At 35.6% G+C, this 16,181-nt stretch overlaps 1 protein-coding gene across 3 annotated transcripts in view; it reads right to left on the minus strand.

Annotated features, from left to right (window-relative positions):
* LOC109057847 (protein TANC1-like) overlaps window positions 1–16,181 on the minus strand; it is a 77,212-nt gene that overhangs the window by 42,286 nt on the left and 18,745 nt on the right. For all 3 annotated transcript variants that reach the window (XM_042725534.1, XM_042725535.1, XM_042725536.1), the window contains exons 3-4: window positions 11,581–11,802; window positions 8,016–8,108 (exon numbers count right to left, since the gene is read on the minus strand). In XM_042725534.1, coding sequence (XP_042581468.1) covers window positions 8,016–8,108; window positions 11,581–11,802 — 315 coding nt within the window. The remainder of the gene's footprint in view (window positions 1–8,015; window positions 8,109–11,580; window positions 11,803–16,181) is intronic.

Genomic DNA, 16,181 nt, shown 5'->3' on the forward strand with positions numbered 1-16,181 from the left:
TTCAGTAATTAAAAGATAAAAGAAATTAATGTTTCATGCCTTGATTTGATGATAACCAGAAAAATTTTTATACACAACACTGAATTTTTGAGGGAAAAAAAAATCATAAGGCTTCTTTAAGAAAAAAAAAGAATAAATTAAGTTGTTTTATGCATTCATATAATTAGACATTTCAAAACATTTCATAGGGCCCTAAACATGTAATTTTTGTTAAACTTTTATTAAATTGATGTGAAAATGTATAAGTTTCATGGTTTTAATTAATTAGACTTGCTTTTTGATGAAAAAACTTTAACTATTAAAACGGAGTGGAGAAAAATTAAAACGGAAAAAAAACCAAATCCAGAAAAATTCAAACGGAAATAACATAATTGGGAAAAAATAAAACAGAATTTAGAAAAATTTAAATGGATTTTGTGGTAATTTCAATATTTACTATTACTATTATTATTACTTTTATTATTTTTATTATTATTAGTACTAATAGTATTTTTTTTTTTTTTTTTAATAAATAAAGCACTATTTTAGTTTTTGTTCAGTATGCATTTTAAAAACTAGCGGTTAATTAATCGTTATCGGCCAGTGGGGTCCAACCTAGCTATCGGTATCAGCAAAATCCACTATCGGTCAACCTCTAATTGTTAAGTAACATTTTCTTGTAATGTAGGTAGATTTTAATATTGAATAAAAAGATAATAAATTATATCATTGTGTGACACTATGCAGTTTGTATAGACATCAGCCATGTCAACAATATTTAAAGTCCGTGTAAAGCAATATTTGTATTGCACTACAGTATTCTTTATATTGTTAGGATAACAAAAAAAAGTATACAAAATAATATTTTTAAGACATATTCACAAAAACGTTATTTGTGAATACAAAAATGATTCTTCTGCGACAAGCTACTTTTAAAACCTTTATTTCAAAGAGTGCATTATAAGGACTTGTGTTTTTTCAGTACCAGATTTTAAAAGGTATAATTATCCATCTTTCATGCTGTGCATTTTAACAATGTTATGTCTAAATTCTCTTGTAGCACTATTTTTAAGTATATCTTATTTAAAATAAAAATGTTGGCATTAAAATTTCTTTATTTTTAGCACTGTATTTCCAGTCACATTGGGCCCCTGAATAAATATGGTTTGAGAACCAGGTAATGAATCAGATACTGGGGTAAATCAAACAATTCCTCCAAATTCCAGTCTCTATTTCTATCCTGTCTCTCAGACTATGAATCGACCATAATCTCACTGGTCTCATTCGGCCCGTCATTTTCATTCTCTAGACGCTGAAATCTATTTGCATGCTAAAAAGCTCAGAAACACCATTCCCCTCCCCCCGTCCACACTTCCATCTCCACTCCATCCCTTTTCACTTTTATTGAGTTGTTCTTGTTCTTACAGATTTATTAAAAAAGCAAATAGCTTTAGAGTACACAAACTCATGCTTTTATAACAATTTTGATTGGGAGCATGTGCACGTATGTGAAAGAAAAACAGTGAAAGATCCTCAAAAGGACAGACAGTGAGAGATATGAGAGAGGGAGAGGTCTGTATCTATGTATGGAGGAGTGTGAAAAAAGAGGGGGAGTAGAGAAGAGGACGATGGACACAGAGCAAGAGAGCGATAGAGAGAGAGTAAGAGACAGAGTGAAAGAAAATACAGTAGCCACGGCGAGGAGAGCATGTGTCACTCAGAGAGAGAGAGAGAGACAGACAGGGTGGAGGTCTGGAGTTCCACACACAGCTCTGAGGGGTCCAGCATTAGTAAATACACAATTAAGTAAGAACTAAACTGACTATTAGGTTCTATATCTTCAAATGCAATGTTAAAAGTAAAGAGAAACTAAGATGCACTCAAGTAAGATGCTTTAAAACACAATCCTTTCCCTTTACAATGCTTCTAACTTGCATGACATGTTTCACTGGCCACCAAATATAATTAGCTGTAGCTTTTTAATGACCCTTGTTGCATCAGAACAAACCTTAAGAACTGAGATGTGCTGAATTTTATCATGAGACCAGAGGGACAAATTCTTCCAGAGTGATCTTTAGTGCTTTGGCTGCCACCTAAATGAACTTAGACACACAAATGCACGTCTTGCTAATATGATAATGAATAAGACAAACCACTTAACTAACAAATGGTAAAAGGCCACATGAGAGGATCAGAAAAACATTTACACCTTAAAATTGAATGCTGGAACCCTTCCTGATGAACATCAGCAGCTATGTACTAACTATAATGCTAAAATTAACTGAACATGTGATGAACATTCACTCTGTCCTCACAGTCTCTAGCAGCCAGTGCTTAGTCATAATCGTTATTTGTCAAAAATAAATGTTTATATGCCACACAAATTTAAGATCCTTTCAGATCAGTTTAGACAATGAGTAGCCTTTTTATCTCAGCACTTATTAATAAAACTGTCATCAAACTTTGATTACAGGTTTTTCAAAGCAATCCCACACAAGGGTAATAACAGCCTATATCTTGTTGCTCTAACTTTGATGTTATCCCAGTGCCAAAATTTCAAATTAAACATTTTCCTACAAACACTGACAGCAACTGCACCCACGAATCCTTACAACTTTTTGTTGTAAATGTTACATTTAATTTATTAATTACAGCATGTGCATGCCAGAATGTGTGATGTCGTGATACGAAGTAGCAAAAACAAGTGATTCATTCAATAAATCACTGGTGACATTAATCTTATTTGTTAATTTTATATATTTATATAAAGCATGCACGCCTCCATGCTAGCAATTGTTTGAGCGAATGCAAACTTGCCATTAAAAGAAGGACCCATTAAACTTTACTGCATTTGCTTTGGCCAAGCATCTATTTCAGATGGCCATAGCAACTGGCATAAGTCAACCTGGCCGAGTCTGGTGATTTTTTTCGGTCAAACGAGTCAAAGTTTTTCCTGTAAAATAACATCTAAATTACAGCCTTGTCGATCCAAGGTTTATTTTTGCAGCTAATGGCTGAAACACATGTAATGGGGAGAAAGCATGGATCAGGAAAGCAACGGGCAGCGGTATGGCGTAAACGGCGGGATGCGGTGTGGTATTATCGGCCTGTGATGAGAGATCTGTGCTGGGTAAATCATTAGTGCTCATTAGAACTGAATCATGGAGATTATGCTCTGAAGAGATCAGTGGAAAATGCTGGTCATGGCTCAAAGAGAACAGACACAATGTTGCCATAGAGACTTGACAGCTCAATCAAACGAAACCCTGCAACTCTAATATTCAAGAGCTTAGCATTCGTCCACACTATAGGATATGTTTTTTAGAACGTGTCTAAGGCTAAGACTGAGTAAATTTGAGTATTGCTTCGTATCTTGTTCAAAATGTGGATGCTGACTGTACTATTATACCAAACTATACATGACATTGCACTTGTCACTGGTCTCTGACTGTCAACCTTGTACCTGTGTTACCTTTCGTTCTTTTAAATTAGCAATTTCCTAGGCAACTAGGCATAGGAAACAAATAAGCTAGTATCTTCCTATGTAACAAGATTTTCAAAGGTTTACACCACCTGAATTAAATTTCAAATAATAATGGATAAGAATCTGACCACTAGCCAATAAATATTTTCATGTCATGGTCAATATTCCAATTTTTTTTTATATACCTACACTAATATATATAGGCAGTGACAAATTTTGTGTTTAGCAAAGTTTGCTGCTTCAGTATTTGTAAATTATTTTTCCACATATTTTTATGGTATACTGAAAATTTTAAAGGCTTTTATTGGCAAAAATATATAATGAGTCAATATTTAGAGTGCTGATCCTTGTTCTTCATAACCTCTGCAATTCCCTCTGGCATGCTGGATATTATTTTCTGGGCCAAATCCTGACTGATGGCGATCCATTCTAGCTTACTTAGTTTTCAGAGTTGATCATAATTTGTGGGCTTTTGCTTGACCACTTGCCTTTTGAGGACTGACCACAGGTTGAGATCCGGGGAGTTGCCTGGCCACGGATCCAGAATTTCAATGTAATGATCTTGGAGCCACTTCATCACTCTTGCTTTGTGACATGGTGCTCCATCATGCTGGAAAGTGCATGGATCATCTCCAAACTGCTCATGGATCGTTGGAAGAAGTCACTCTTGCAGAACGTTTTGATACCATTCTTTATTCATGGCAGTGTTTTTTTCTGGCAGAATTATGAGAGAGCCCACACCCTTGGTTAAAAAGCAACCCCACAAATGGATGGTCTCAGGATGCTTCACTGTTTGCCCAACACAGGACTAATGGTAGAATTCACCTTTTCTTCTCTGAACAATTGATTTTCCAGATGTCCCAAACAGTGGGAAGGAAGCCTCATCAGAGAAAATAACTTGTAACATTTGTTGGAGAGAAGTGGCTTTTTTTGCTGCCCTTCTTGACACCAGGTTGTTGTCCAAAAGTCTTGGCCTCACTGTGCATGCAGATGGTCTCACACCAACCTGCTGTCACTCCTGAGCAAGCTCTGCACTGCTGGTGATACGATTCCATAGCTGACTCCTCAGGAGGAGACGGTACTGGCGCTTGCTGGACACTTTGGGACGCCCTAAAGACTTCTTCACTGCAGTCAAACCTCCCTCCTTGAAGTTCTTGATGAGCCAGTAAATAGTTCTTTCAGGTGCAATATTCTTTGTAGTAATTTCCTTGCATGTGAGGCCATTTTGATGCAAAACAATAATATGTTTCTTTGGTGGTAACCATTGCTAACACAAGGATTGGAAGCGCTTCTTCCCTCCTTTTATAGCAATAAGTCTGCTCTTACAATCTATTTAGTATGATAGTGATTTTATCGGACTAGTACTCATTCACATGTGCTGCTGATATGACTAGTCAATTAATGATGAAATAAGATGATAAATCTTAGTCCCGCCTTTTACTTTGAGATTGATCTGAAGTTCAATGCAGATTTAAAATAAGAAATAATTGACTGATACTGTTTTTGAAACCAAGTTTTCGCACAACTACAGGAAACACTGCATCCAACAATGCACCCAAAGTGAAATGATGAAAAAAAAAAGTTAATTTAACGAAATAAAATAAAAGCATGTAAATCTACCCAAATACGGTTATCTAATAAGTGTCCTATTCTTTGTACTAAACTCCTGAAACATTGGTGTCTGTTTGTATATGATATGACGATAGTTCTCTTCTGAACTGCACCTTCACTTCCATTTTACTTTTCAGTCTCTTTATTTTGCCAATATATATATGTCTCTCACATGACTTTAATACTCAAGATTTAAAAAAACTATACTTTCTAAATTGCCTCTAGGTCAAAATTACTACAATAATAACTACATCATTACATTATCTTTATAGAAAAATCTGAATACTAAACATGATTCATATTTTCCCTTACAAAAATTAACCATGATTTTATCATAGTAAAAGTACAGTAACCATGTTTTTTTTTTTTTGGCAAATGGATTACCATTTGTATTTATTTTTACTACAAATTCCATGGATGGTTAGTGTGGTCACCATGTTTTAAGAACCATTGTCTTTGGATTTATAGTAAAATTTATCATTAATTTTCGTAAGGGTTGTGTTGTCTGCCCTAGCTCCACCTTAACCTATTATAAAACAATATGATTATTTGTCTAAATTACTGTAACTTTACAATAGATAACAATGATGTCCTTTAGACTAATATACAGTATTTTGAGTGATGACTGATGAGCAATGGGCTGCCACTGATTAAGTAAACGAAGACAAAACTACAATAGCATAGGTTTATTTACAGATGAAACTGACCTTCACTTGAAATTCTGAACAGTAGTTTTGCTTCTCTACTCCACCTGGGCTCTTCCACTCCATTCTCAAATCTCACAATTAAAAACCCAAACGTTGGCTGATATATGGAAATGCTTTAAAAAAAAAAAAAAGTAATATATAGCCTATATGGTATCAATATTGTGCATCACAAATTACTGTAGGTTCCATGCAAACACAGCTAGTGTGAACGTCCCTTAATGCACAAAACATGTTTCAGGCATCTCGAGTTTGAGTCACTGCTTGCGGACCTTCCCATATTAGCACTTCCGGTTCCATTGTCCTGCAGTCAGGTTTTATTTTATTAAATTTTTTTTATGGGTTTTTGGTCAAATGCCAGACTTTTTTTTGTTGACAACAAACATTATTTTCTGCAATAATCCAAAAGCCAATGGAAAAATAATCAGTTGTCACAGTCATGCAAGAATGCATGTTATGCATTGACAACAGGAATGTACACTTGCAATGCATGTCCAACATTTTCATCTGCATTACTTGCGTAGAGCATGTTTCTGGCCTAAGAGTTTACAAAGGAAGTGGACTAATACCAACAACTCAGCTGATTTCAAATCAACCCAAGTAACCGTACACTCACCCTCTATTTATAGAGAAAGAACAGAGATCAGGAGAAAATATCCAGCATTTGTGAGAAACACTCCAATCCACTAGATGTAATTACATCACAGAATGAAATCATTCAATCTACACAGCACTATGCCCAATCACAGGTGGATGTGCTGGCAGCTGTAATGACATCACAAAGGTTTTTTTTTTGGTCCTTTCAGGAAACAGTAAATGAGCACAGAGAGATGATAATTGCCTTTTACACAGGAAGAGTCAGACTCTAATGCACTTCATAGTCATCTGTTTTGGAGGCAAGCAGTGGGTGTATTTCTAAAGTCCGGTTTACTCATTCTCCCATGATTCTCGGTTCTTTGATCTGGAAAGAAAAGCTGTGTGACCCAGAGTCCATTTTGAGCTCAGCTTGTAGTCCACACAGGTATGGAGGGAGAGGAGGAAAACATTTATAGAACAGCTGTCAGGACAATGAACCTTGAGCTGAAAGTCAAAGTTATCCGGGCCATCACTGACATGGGGATCATTGATCAGGTTCATCCAGAGTGGGCCACCGCATCTGGTGAATTATCACGATTAGAATTAGAGATCATCAAACGGGTGGAGGTGGGACTGCTCCATAACTAATATTTTGTAGATGCACCAATATTCTAGATGTATAAAATTAGTGGAAGGCCAAAGCAACCATAATGACTGCCTGAAATAGAATAGAGGTGTCTAGGGAGAGGGTCCAAAAATAAACAAATGACTTTTAATTAGGGGACATTTGTTAATGTGTCATCTGTGTAATTCTGCATGTGTTTGTGTCCACAAATGTGAAAACAACTGCTGTCTAGATGGCAATATCTGCATGTGTGTTTGCATTTACAGTGGGGAGCAAACGTTTAAGACTACACAGAATCTGGGATCTCAAACATTTGGAATTCAATTTTATGTGTGAATACATCTAACAAGCATTTTGTGACCTTTTCTTTGTGTGCCCACCTGTAACCCTCCAGATTTCACACATATTCCAATTAAATTTTACAATGCAGAGCTGAAATCTGCCATCTAACTGGCTTCCACAGCATCACATCACCAAAAATGACAGACTGAGTAATTCACTGAGCGCACCAACACATACAAGCACAGGTCAGCATTCTACAGAGAAAATGAATTGCAAGTAGGAGAAAAGATTGGCGCTAGAAGACAGAAGTTTACCAAGTAAAAAAGAGGGAGGGAGGAATGCGGTTTAATGGACTGCTGGATTTACTGAACTCTCAGCTGTAAATTCATGTAACTCCCCACATCTTAAAAACACCATCCCTCAGCTTACGACAAGGGCAAATTTCACTCAAAGACTGTGGGGACTTTCCATCGACTTCTATGGTTTTTATATTGAGGTAATGATATTTAATATCCCCTTTACTTAACCCTCAAACAAACATTTTCATTAAGGAAGCATTATTTATTCATAAAACGTAGGTTATGTCTGGTTATCTCTTTACTATCCTAGTGAGGACATCTGGTACCCACAACATAACAAAACCTGACCCACAGATAAAAATCAATGAAACTACAAATGCAAACATTCATTAAAAAAGAATGCATTTCATAACAGACCGACTGGTGCACACACACACACTCACAGAAGTACTCACCAGTATTGTTCTTCTTCCTGTTCTTCAGAGCACAGGTGACAGGATCTCCAGAAACACAAGGATTCTCCACATATTTTGGTGTCCTGACTGAACCTGCAGACAGAGCGAAAATGAGAGAAAGACCGGAGCAAAGAGAGTGGGAGAAAGAGAGAGAGAGGGAGGAGAAAGAGAGTGAGAGAGACACACATATACACAGACACACACACACATACAGAGACAGTTAAGTCTTTCCAGATGGGATTTTAAAACTGGCGATCTGAATCTCTGGGCAGAGCTGCATGTGGATCTGCTTGTGAGTGAGTGTGTGTGTGTGTGTGTGTGTGTGTGTGTAACAGTTGTGATCGGCTGTCCTGTACTCCCAGAGAGATTCCAGTATAAATGAGTCGTCTGTAATGATTTTAATCACCCTGAACAGTTCCTCCTGTGTCTGCTGAGTCAGATTCAAGCTTTATTGGCTTGATTGTATACAATTTTGCCAAAGCATAAAAGTACTTAGATTAGAGAAATAGACAATAAATAACTAACATGTTTTTCAGTGTTTTTGAAAGTCTCTTATGCACACCAAGGCTGCATTTATTTGATCAAAAATGCAGTAAAATTGGCAATATTGTAGATTAGTATTGCAATTTTAAATAACTGTTTTGTATTTGAATATATTTGAATGTGTAATATATTCTTGTGATGGCAAAGCTGAATTTTCAGCATTCATTACTCCAGTCTCCAGTTTCACATAACACTTCAGAAATCAGTCTAATTTGGTGCTCAAGAAACATTTTTTTTTTTTATCATTAGTGTTTAAAACAGTTTTTGTGGAAAACTTGATATAATAAATACAAGAGTCTTACATGAATCAACACCATTTATTTTAAATGGATATTTTTGTTACAGTGTAAATGTTTTTATTGCACTTTTGATCATTTTAATGCATCCATGCTGAAAAAAATGTATTAGTTTCTTCTGGCCCCAATCTATAATAATAGTTTATTATTTGGTCTACAATACTAGACCGAATTCTATATAAAACAATGAAATAAAACTGAGAACACAGTCTCAGGGTTACTTCAGCACACAAACCACTAGCTGAATCAGCTCATTCACAGCCCTGACTCATCTGCAAGAATATTTGTTCCATTTAACTTCACAGCGGTTCCTCATACAAAGCCTCAAACATCAGAAAGAAGCCTGAAATGAGAATAAAGACATCTCTACTGGCGCACAGATTTGGAAGTAATATTCGGGGCTGTAGCAACTGACGCATCTTTCACACTTTCAGAAATTAAGTTCATCCCTACCCACTTGTCAGGAAAAAAATCATTATATTTTAAGAGCTTTGTTTTGATGAGCCAAAAAACTAAAAATAGGCACCCAACGTAAAATGATGAAAAAGCAGATGCACTTCCAAAAATTAGTTTGGACTTTGTTTGGGCAATGTGTCACCTCGAATTTTCAGACTCTTCTTGAACCTCTGGTACTATTACATTACACAGTTAATGATTGTTTGAAGGAAAACAATAGTGTAGGATCTGAGAGATTAGGGCTGTAGGAACAAATCAATGTAGGTTTGACTCAGGACTATTAGCGCAGTCACAACTCTAACACTACTACATTCTGGAGTTTGGCAGTTAACAACAGGTTGCCTGATTTGTAACTTTCAGTGCAATGCTTTGGATGAAAAGTGTTTGCTACAAGGTAACTAAAAGGTAACTAAAAAGGTTTGGTCTGTGATGGGCTTTCACTCAGTTTTAAAATCAACACAGTGTTCGCAGAGTAGTCTCCAGGTGCAACAGTATTTACAGAGAAAAACATGTGACACTGACTTAAATATATGAATGACGTAATTGAAAACGCAAATTTCATTATGAATTTTATTTTTTTTTAAAGACACTTTTTTCCCCCTTTGGAATAATGTGAATTAATTGTGCAGAACAAGACTAAGAAAGGTTATTTTAGGTTCATGTTAAAGTGGTGTGTACTGCCACCTACAGGAACACGCACAGAAATGCTTCTATTATTACTTTATATAGGAAATGCTTACTGCAGGAGAGAAATAGATGCTTTTTGGGAAATGTAATGACAGATCATAAAAAAAAAATATTATGAAAAGATTGTGATTGTTATTAATTGCTACTTAAACATCAGAATGGAATGGATCTAACAAAAAAATAATACTCTAATACTAATCTTAATCTAAATCAAGTTTTTGATTCATTTCTCAGTTTTTCTCCAAATGCGTTCTGTAAAGCACTCTAATTAAGAACAGCTTTAATTCAGCAGCTCATAGGGCTGACGTGGTTATGATCACACAACCTGAGGTGCAAGACTGTGGGAAGAACAATCGCCAAACGTTGCCAGAATACTGAGTGAGCTCCTGCCAAGTGTTTCTCTTGCCATGTGATTGGCATCTCTCAGCTCAGCTAGCAGTGTGAATCAGCACAGAGCAACCAATACCACAATGATAACGTAATGCATTTTACATGATATATATGATAGTTTCATTCATCAGTACTCAAATAATCTAAAGCAGCTACCAAAATACACAGTTTATCTAATCACACATTTGGAAAAGATTGCATTTTATCTAAGATTTTACATCAGAATACATGTTTTATAATGGGATTCCTTCCTAGGGGCCAGTTTGATAAACAAAGCAGTTAGTAGTTAGTCAAGCTAGTAGTTAGTCAAGGGGGTAACTAGTCTTACTTTGCAGAGGAGTTTCATTACATTACATACCTTTTAATGTTTTTATTGTCTTTAATTTTATATATATATATATATATATATATATATATATATATATATATATATATATATATATATATATATATATATATATATATATATATATAAAATCTAACTTGCATAAAATCAAACAAATAATTATTTATATTAACTACATACTGTATAATATTGTGATACTATCAGTTTCTTTCAATAAAATTGTGAAAACAAGCAACAGAGTTACAGGAGGAAATATAAAGTGGGGCCTTTGAATGGCTTTTGAGTCAAAAAAGTTGAGAAACATTGGCCTACACTGTGAAGTCGGCACCAATAGATGGCACAGTTTGTGCATTACATAAATCACAGCTGCAGAACATCTTAAAGAGGACAAACCATAGCACTGTAAACTTGACTGATGTGTCTACTGTATATGATATACAGCATTATCCTTGTACCATAAATACCATTTGGATAGTAACCAAAGAGCCAGACGTTTCTATCCCTTTTTCTATTATTGTAAATATATATTTACTTTTTTATCTTTAATGTTATCTCACATTGTAAAAACGCATTTTTCATCAGCTCTGAATGGATGTGTAGTGTATGTAATGTGAAACCTGAAATTGCTTGAATGATACAAGTGACAACCAAAGGTCTTAAAAATGCATAGTCTGTGATAAGTGAAGCATAATATTGCATATTATATGATAATATCACAATGATGTGTATTAATCAGCTGAGTATTAATGTATTAAAAGTACCAATGTATGAATGAGTTCAGCATTTATTCAAACTGTCAATATCGCACACTCCTAGTAAGTACATTTAAAAAGTGACTGTTATGTACCTGGTGACTTGTTGGACCGGACAGGAGAAAGATAGGGTTGGCGGGGAGGGAGAAGCGGGGAGGAAGGGAGGGAGACAGACACTCCTCTGGTCAAACTCGGCCTCAGCATCTCCTCTGCAGGGTACGGCTGTACTGGCAGCGGCCCACTCCCATGATTCTGAACACCCACAATCTCCTCTTCCTGAACTCTGTGATGGAAACTGGGGCTGAGGGATTGACTTCCTAAGCAAAAATAAGAAAGACAAGAATATATATTTGTTTTGGCCTCTCTTTTGAACACTTGATTAGAATTATATCTGCATTTTGCATGCAAATAATTTAGCACTTTTTAAACAAAGCCAAACTTGCGAGTTCAGAATCCTGTGCCAGTGATCCATTCAACCGGAGTCACTTCTACAGCCACAATAACAAACACTGAACATTTAGAATGCTTTAAGTCTCTTTTACTCTCAAACTCTTGAATTCGATTCATTGAGCACTGAAGAGAACTAAAAAAAAAAAAAATTCTGTATGCTTTCCAGTTGGATGTCAGAAATCCAATTAGCTAGGTATCATTACCTATGGCTTTCTGTATCCAAGCCTTCAAAACCACCATAAAAACATACAGACAAACTACTAAGACTGTCTCATGGCCAACAGTAACATTATACATCTTTCTCCTCCTATAATAAGCCCTTTCGAAGAAAGCGGAGAATAATTTAAGCTCTTTTAACATTCCAAACTAAACATACAAGACCTAAAATTCCTCTCACCGCAACAGGGTTTAGTGCTGATCTTTACTGCCAAAACGAAGCTGGTTTTAAACAAAAAGCCAACAGAATGCAGATTTTCACAGGACAACCCACCATATTATGTAGAGGACATCCCTGCGGTCATTTTGGAGGAAGACTGATTAAAGAGACCAAAAATGTAAAACCACTTTGGTGTAAATGAAACAAACAAAATAAATAAATAAATAAACAGGCTGACAGTAATTCACAGCTTTACTGAAAACTTGCATTGTTTTTGAAATTAATGAACAGAATATGCATAAAATCAATATGCTTTGTTAAAATATTTATAAGTGTTTTTCAAGCATAGCTATGCTAATAAATTATACTCCAGAAAAAGTTTCAGTTGTTTCCATTTTTTTTTTTTTTGCATTTTTGTTTTAAAAAAAAAGGAAATGATTTTCAGGATTCAAATGATACTTGACCACAGGGTAAGGTTTCACTCCAGTAAGGAGGCTATATGTAACATTGGCCATAGGGTGGAAAATGTGCTGGCATGGCTTTCTTCTTCCCTTTTATTGCAGATTTGTGGTCAGTCGCCTCTTAACACAGCCCAGCAAATCAAGTCTGACTAATGACAGTCTACTCCAGAGAGCTCTGATATAATTACAGCCCTGCATTCATAACACTGAGGCCTGACCAAAACACCAACCAGAGACTCCATTCATCAGACATCAAATATTTATCAGAATATAAATTCAGTCGAAATGAGGGTTTGGAGCTGGACGGAGGATTTGCTGAATCCTATATTTAGTCAAATGTGGACAGACCGAACCAGACAGAAAAAACATTCATGCCGCTGTAAATGGACTCTTAATGTACATGTGGAGTAAATCAGGTATGCTGGCGTTTTGGAATCATCATAAGAATGTGGCTTAAATCAGGTACGCTGGAGTTCAGCAACACCATCAGAAAAAGTTAATGATTGAAGTGACGACTGCTCAACTTCTGAAGGAAATTAAGTAAAAGAACACATGGACAGGGATAGAAACATACAGTAGAGGAAAACAAAGACAATAAACCTTAACTCCAGATGGTAGCAACTCTTCTTCACACAAACAGGAAGTTAAAAAGATCACCACAGGCAAGGACAGATGTAGGATGACAACAACGAGGAAGGAAGGGAAACAAATCCCATTTCAAATAAATGCCGTTCTCTGAACTTTCAACTCATTCGTCAAGGTTTTCACAAACATATTAAGCAACGGTTTTCAACATTGATACTAATAAGAAATGTTTCTTGAGCACCAAATTAACATGTTAGGATGATTTCTCTGATGTGACACTGAAGACTGGAATAATGGCTGCTGAGAATTTAAAATAAACACTTATAAACTTATTATAAAGTTTTTACTGCATTTTGGTCAAATAAATGTCTAGGTGAGCATAAGACACTTTTCAAAAACAAAGATCTTAGAAACCAATGTGCAATAGTGTTAAGTTTCCAGTTTCCATGTCCAAAAGTACGGATTTTAAAAGTTGAAACCTGAAGATAAACAATTTTAGTTCTTTATTTTAGTTTTTTGGAAAAATTTAAGAAATGACAAAAATAAGAAATATTTTAGAATTTGGTCTATTTCTAGGTCACTAATTAAAAAATGAAAAGCATTTCACTTAAATCGTTATCCATAATTTAGCACAAAAAGCACAACTTTTAAACAGTACTGTATACACCAAGAACAGATTGGGTGATGACTAATATAATGCAAACCCTTAAAGAGAAAGAAATGGTTGACAAGCGTATTTGTCCCTAATCAAAACATGCAAAACCACAGATGGACGACATCATCTTGGAGTTATTAGCCAGATAAAATCAATCATCCCCAACCTACAGCAACTTTAGCTGTTACATGACTCAGCATCCTTTTGTAATTTAGCCTCACTTTCATCTCTTGCTCCCAAATTTTCAATTTCAGTTCTCCTATATCCTGATTCTCTTCCTGATGGTAGAATTCTAAAGGTTGCTGACTCCAGAACTCAGACACTGTAGCACATGCCTGTTGTGTTACCTGACATGCAGGCCATGGTATATCTGTCAGATTAGTGCACATTCTGACTGATCACCACTGGAACTTCTTAGGCATTTCAAAGAATGTTATGCATGATTAGCTCACTCATCTGAGAGTGTGGCCAGCTGTGTTTCTGGTAATGAGATTAGGCCTTAAGTTACTGGAATTCAAACCTACAATCTCAGAGAAGATCATTACCAAGTAATATGCTACAGTAGCAGTTTTTAATTAGCTAACATTTTTTAAATTAACTTGAAAAAAGGCAAATTATATTTTGACTGGCCTATTTTTATGGTTAAAGACCTGGGAAAATGACCAAAAGGTTTCAATTTTACTACAAGTTAAAATTTAGAGTGAGAAAGATTTTTGATTTTGTTATTGAAATTAATCATTTTATTCAAAAAGGACACAATAATATGATTTAAAGTGACAAACATTTATAATGATCTGAAAGATTTTTATTTCAAATAAATGCAGTTCAAGAATCCTGAAGAAAAAAAAAGAGAAAAAAAGTTACCTGAGCACTAAGTCAGAATATTAGAATGATTTCTGAAGGATCGTGTGACACTGAAGACTGGAATAATGTATGCATAAAAATCTTACCGACCCCAAACATCTGAATCATGACTGCACAATACTTACAGAACACACAAGTCATATGGACTGTTTTTGGGAGATTTTGTGTCCATTTCAGAGCTTAACATCTTATGTTCCTGTTCACTTTTCTTGTATGGAAAAGAGCAGCCTGGACAATCTGGAAATTAACTCCTTTTAAGTTCCACAAAAGGAAGCAAGTCATTCACATTTGTAATGCAGGAGAGAAAATACCACAATTTTCAATTTTGGGTTTGCAATAACTGAGAAAGTATTAACTGAGCAAATTTATCTAGCTAAAACTACTTCATTTAAATTCACAATTAAAATCTGGCTGCACGCGTGTTTTTAATAGGTGGACAGACAATAATCTTGTGTGTCTTTAGAAACAATCTGACTCTGCAAAATAACATGAGTAGCCCCTGCTGAGTAAGGAGAAACTGGACACCAGAGCAGCTGAGATAACAAGAGAACCCTTCAGAAACAAGTGCGCGCACACACACACACACTACTGGCCTCAAAACATAAACCTTACCCTGACACACACAATGCAGATGGATCATCTTTCTGAATGTCACTCTACTCCTAGAGATTTATACCTGAGGACAGTGAAAACTCACGCCACGTTGTAAACTCAACATCTCAGGCCAGAGTCATGCTGTATCACTCTGCACTGTAACCCAGCATCAAACAGACCCTGTTTTTAAGCTAAATCCTTTGTGATCCGACCTTTACAAGGCCTCAGTTCAAAGGCAGGAGAATACTTCAATCTGATATTCCAAATGAAAAAGGGTCAATCCATGAAAGCAGAAATCCCCACCAAAGGGATTAAAGAGTTCAAATCCACAAAAAAAGGGAGAGAGAGAAAAAAAATAAAACAGAAAAAAACTTAAATGAGACAATAAAACAGCAGTCCTCAATGATAAACTGATTTTAGAATGTTTTGGCCCATCACTGGTGTCAGTTCTACTGGATGGGAAAAAAAGTGCATGTGATATCCAAAGTTGAGACGCTGAGGCTGTATTACAGAAACATCCTCACTCAGAATCTAATTGCTGGAATGCACTACAGGACTTTTAAAATCTAAACAGATTTTAAAACACTAGGCATCATAAACTTGCGGACTTTGTAACAGTTCCAGAGAAAAATCTCGGAATTACACACTAACTCATGACAAGAAGACTCATGACGAATGAAAACTAAGTATTATAAATCGGCTCAAAATATC

Source organism: Cyprinus carpio, chromosome B6 (genome assembly GCF_018340385.1).
Source record: "Cyprinus carpio isolate SPL01 chromosome B6, ASM1834038v1, whole genome shotgun sequence".
Classification (NCBI taxonomy): domain Eukaryota; kingdom Metazoa; phylum Chordata; class Actinopteri; order Cypriniformes; family Cyprinidae; genus Cyprinus; species Cyprinus carpio.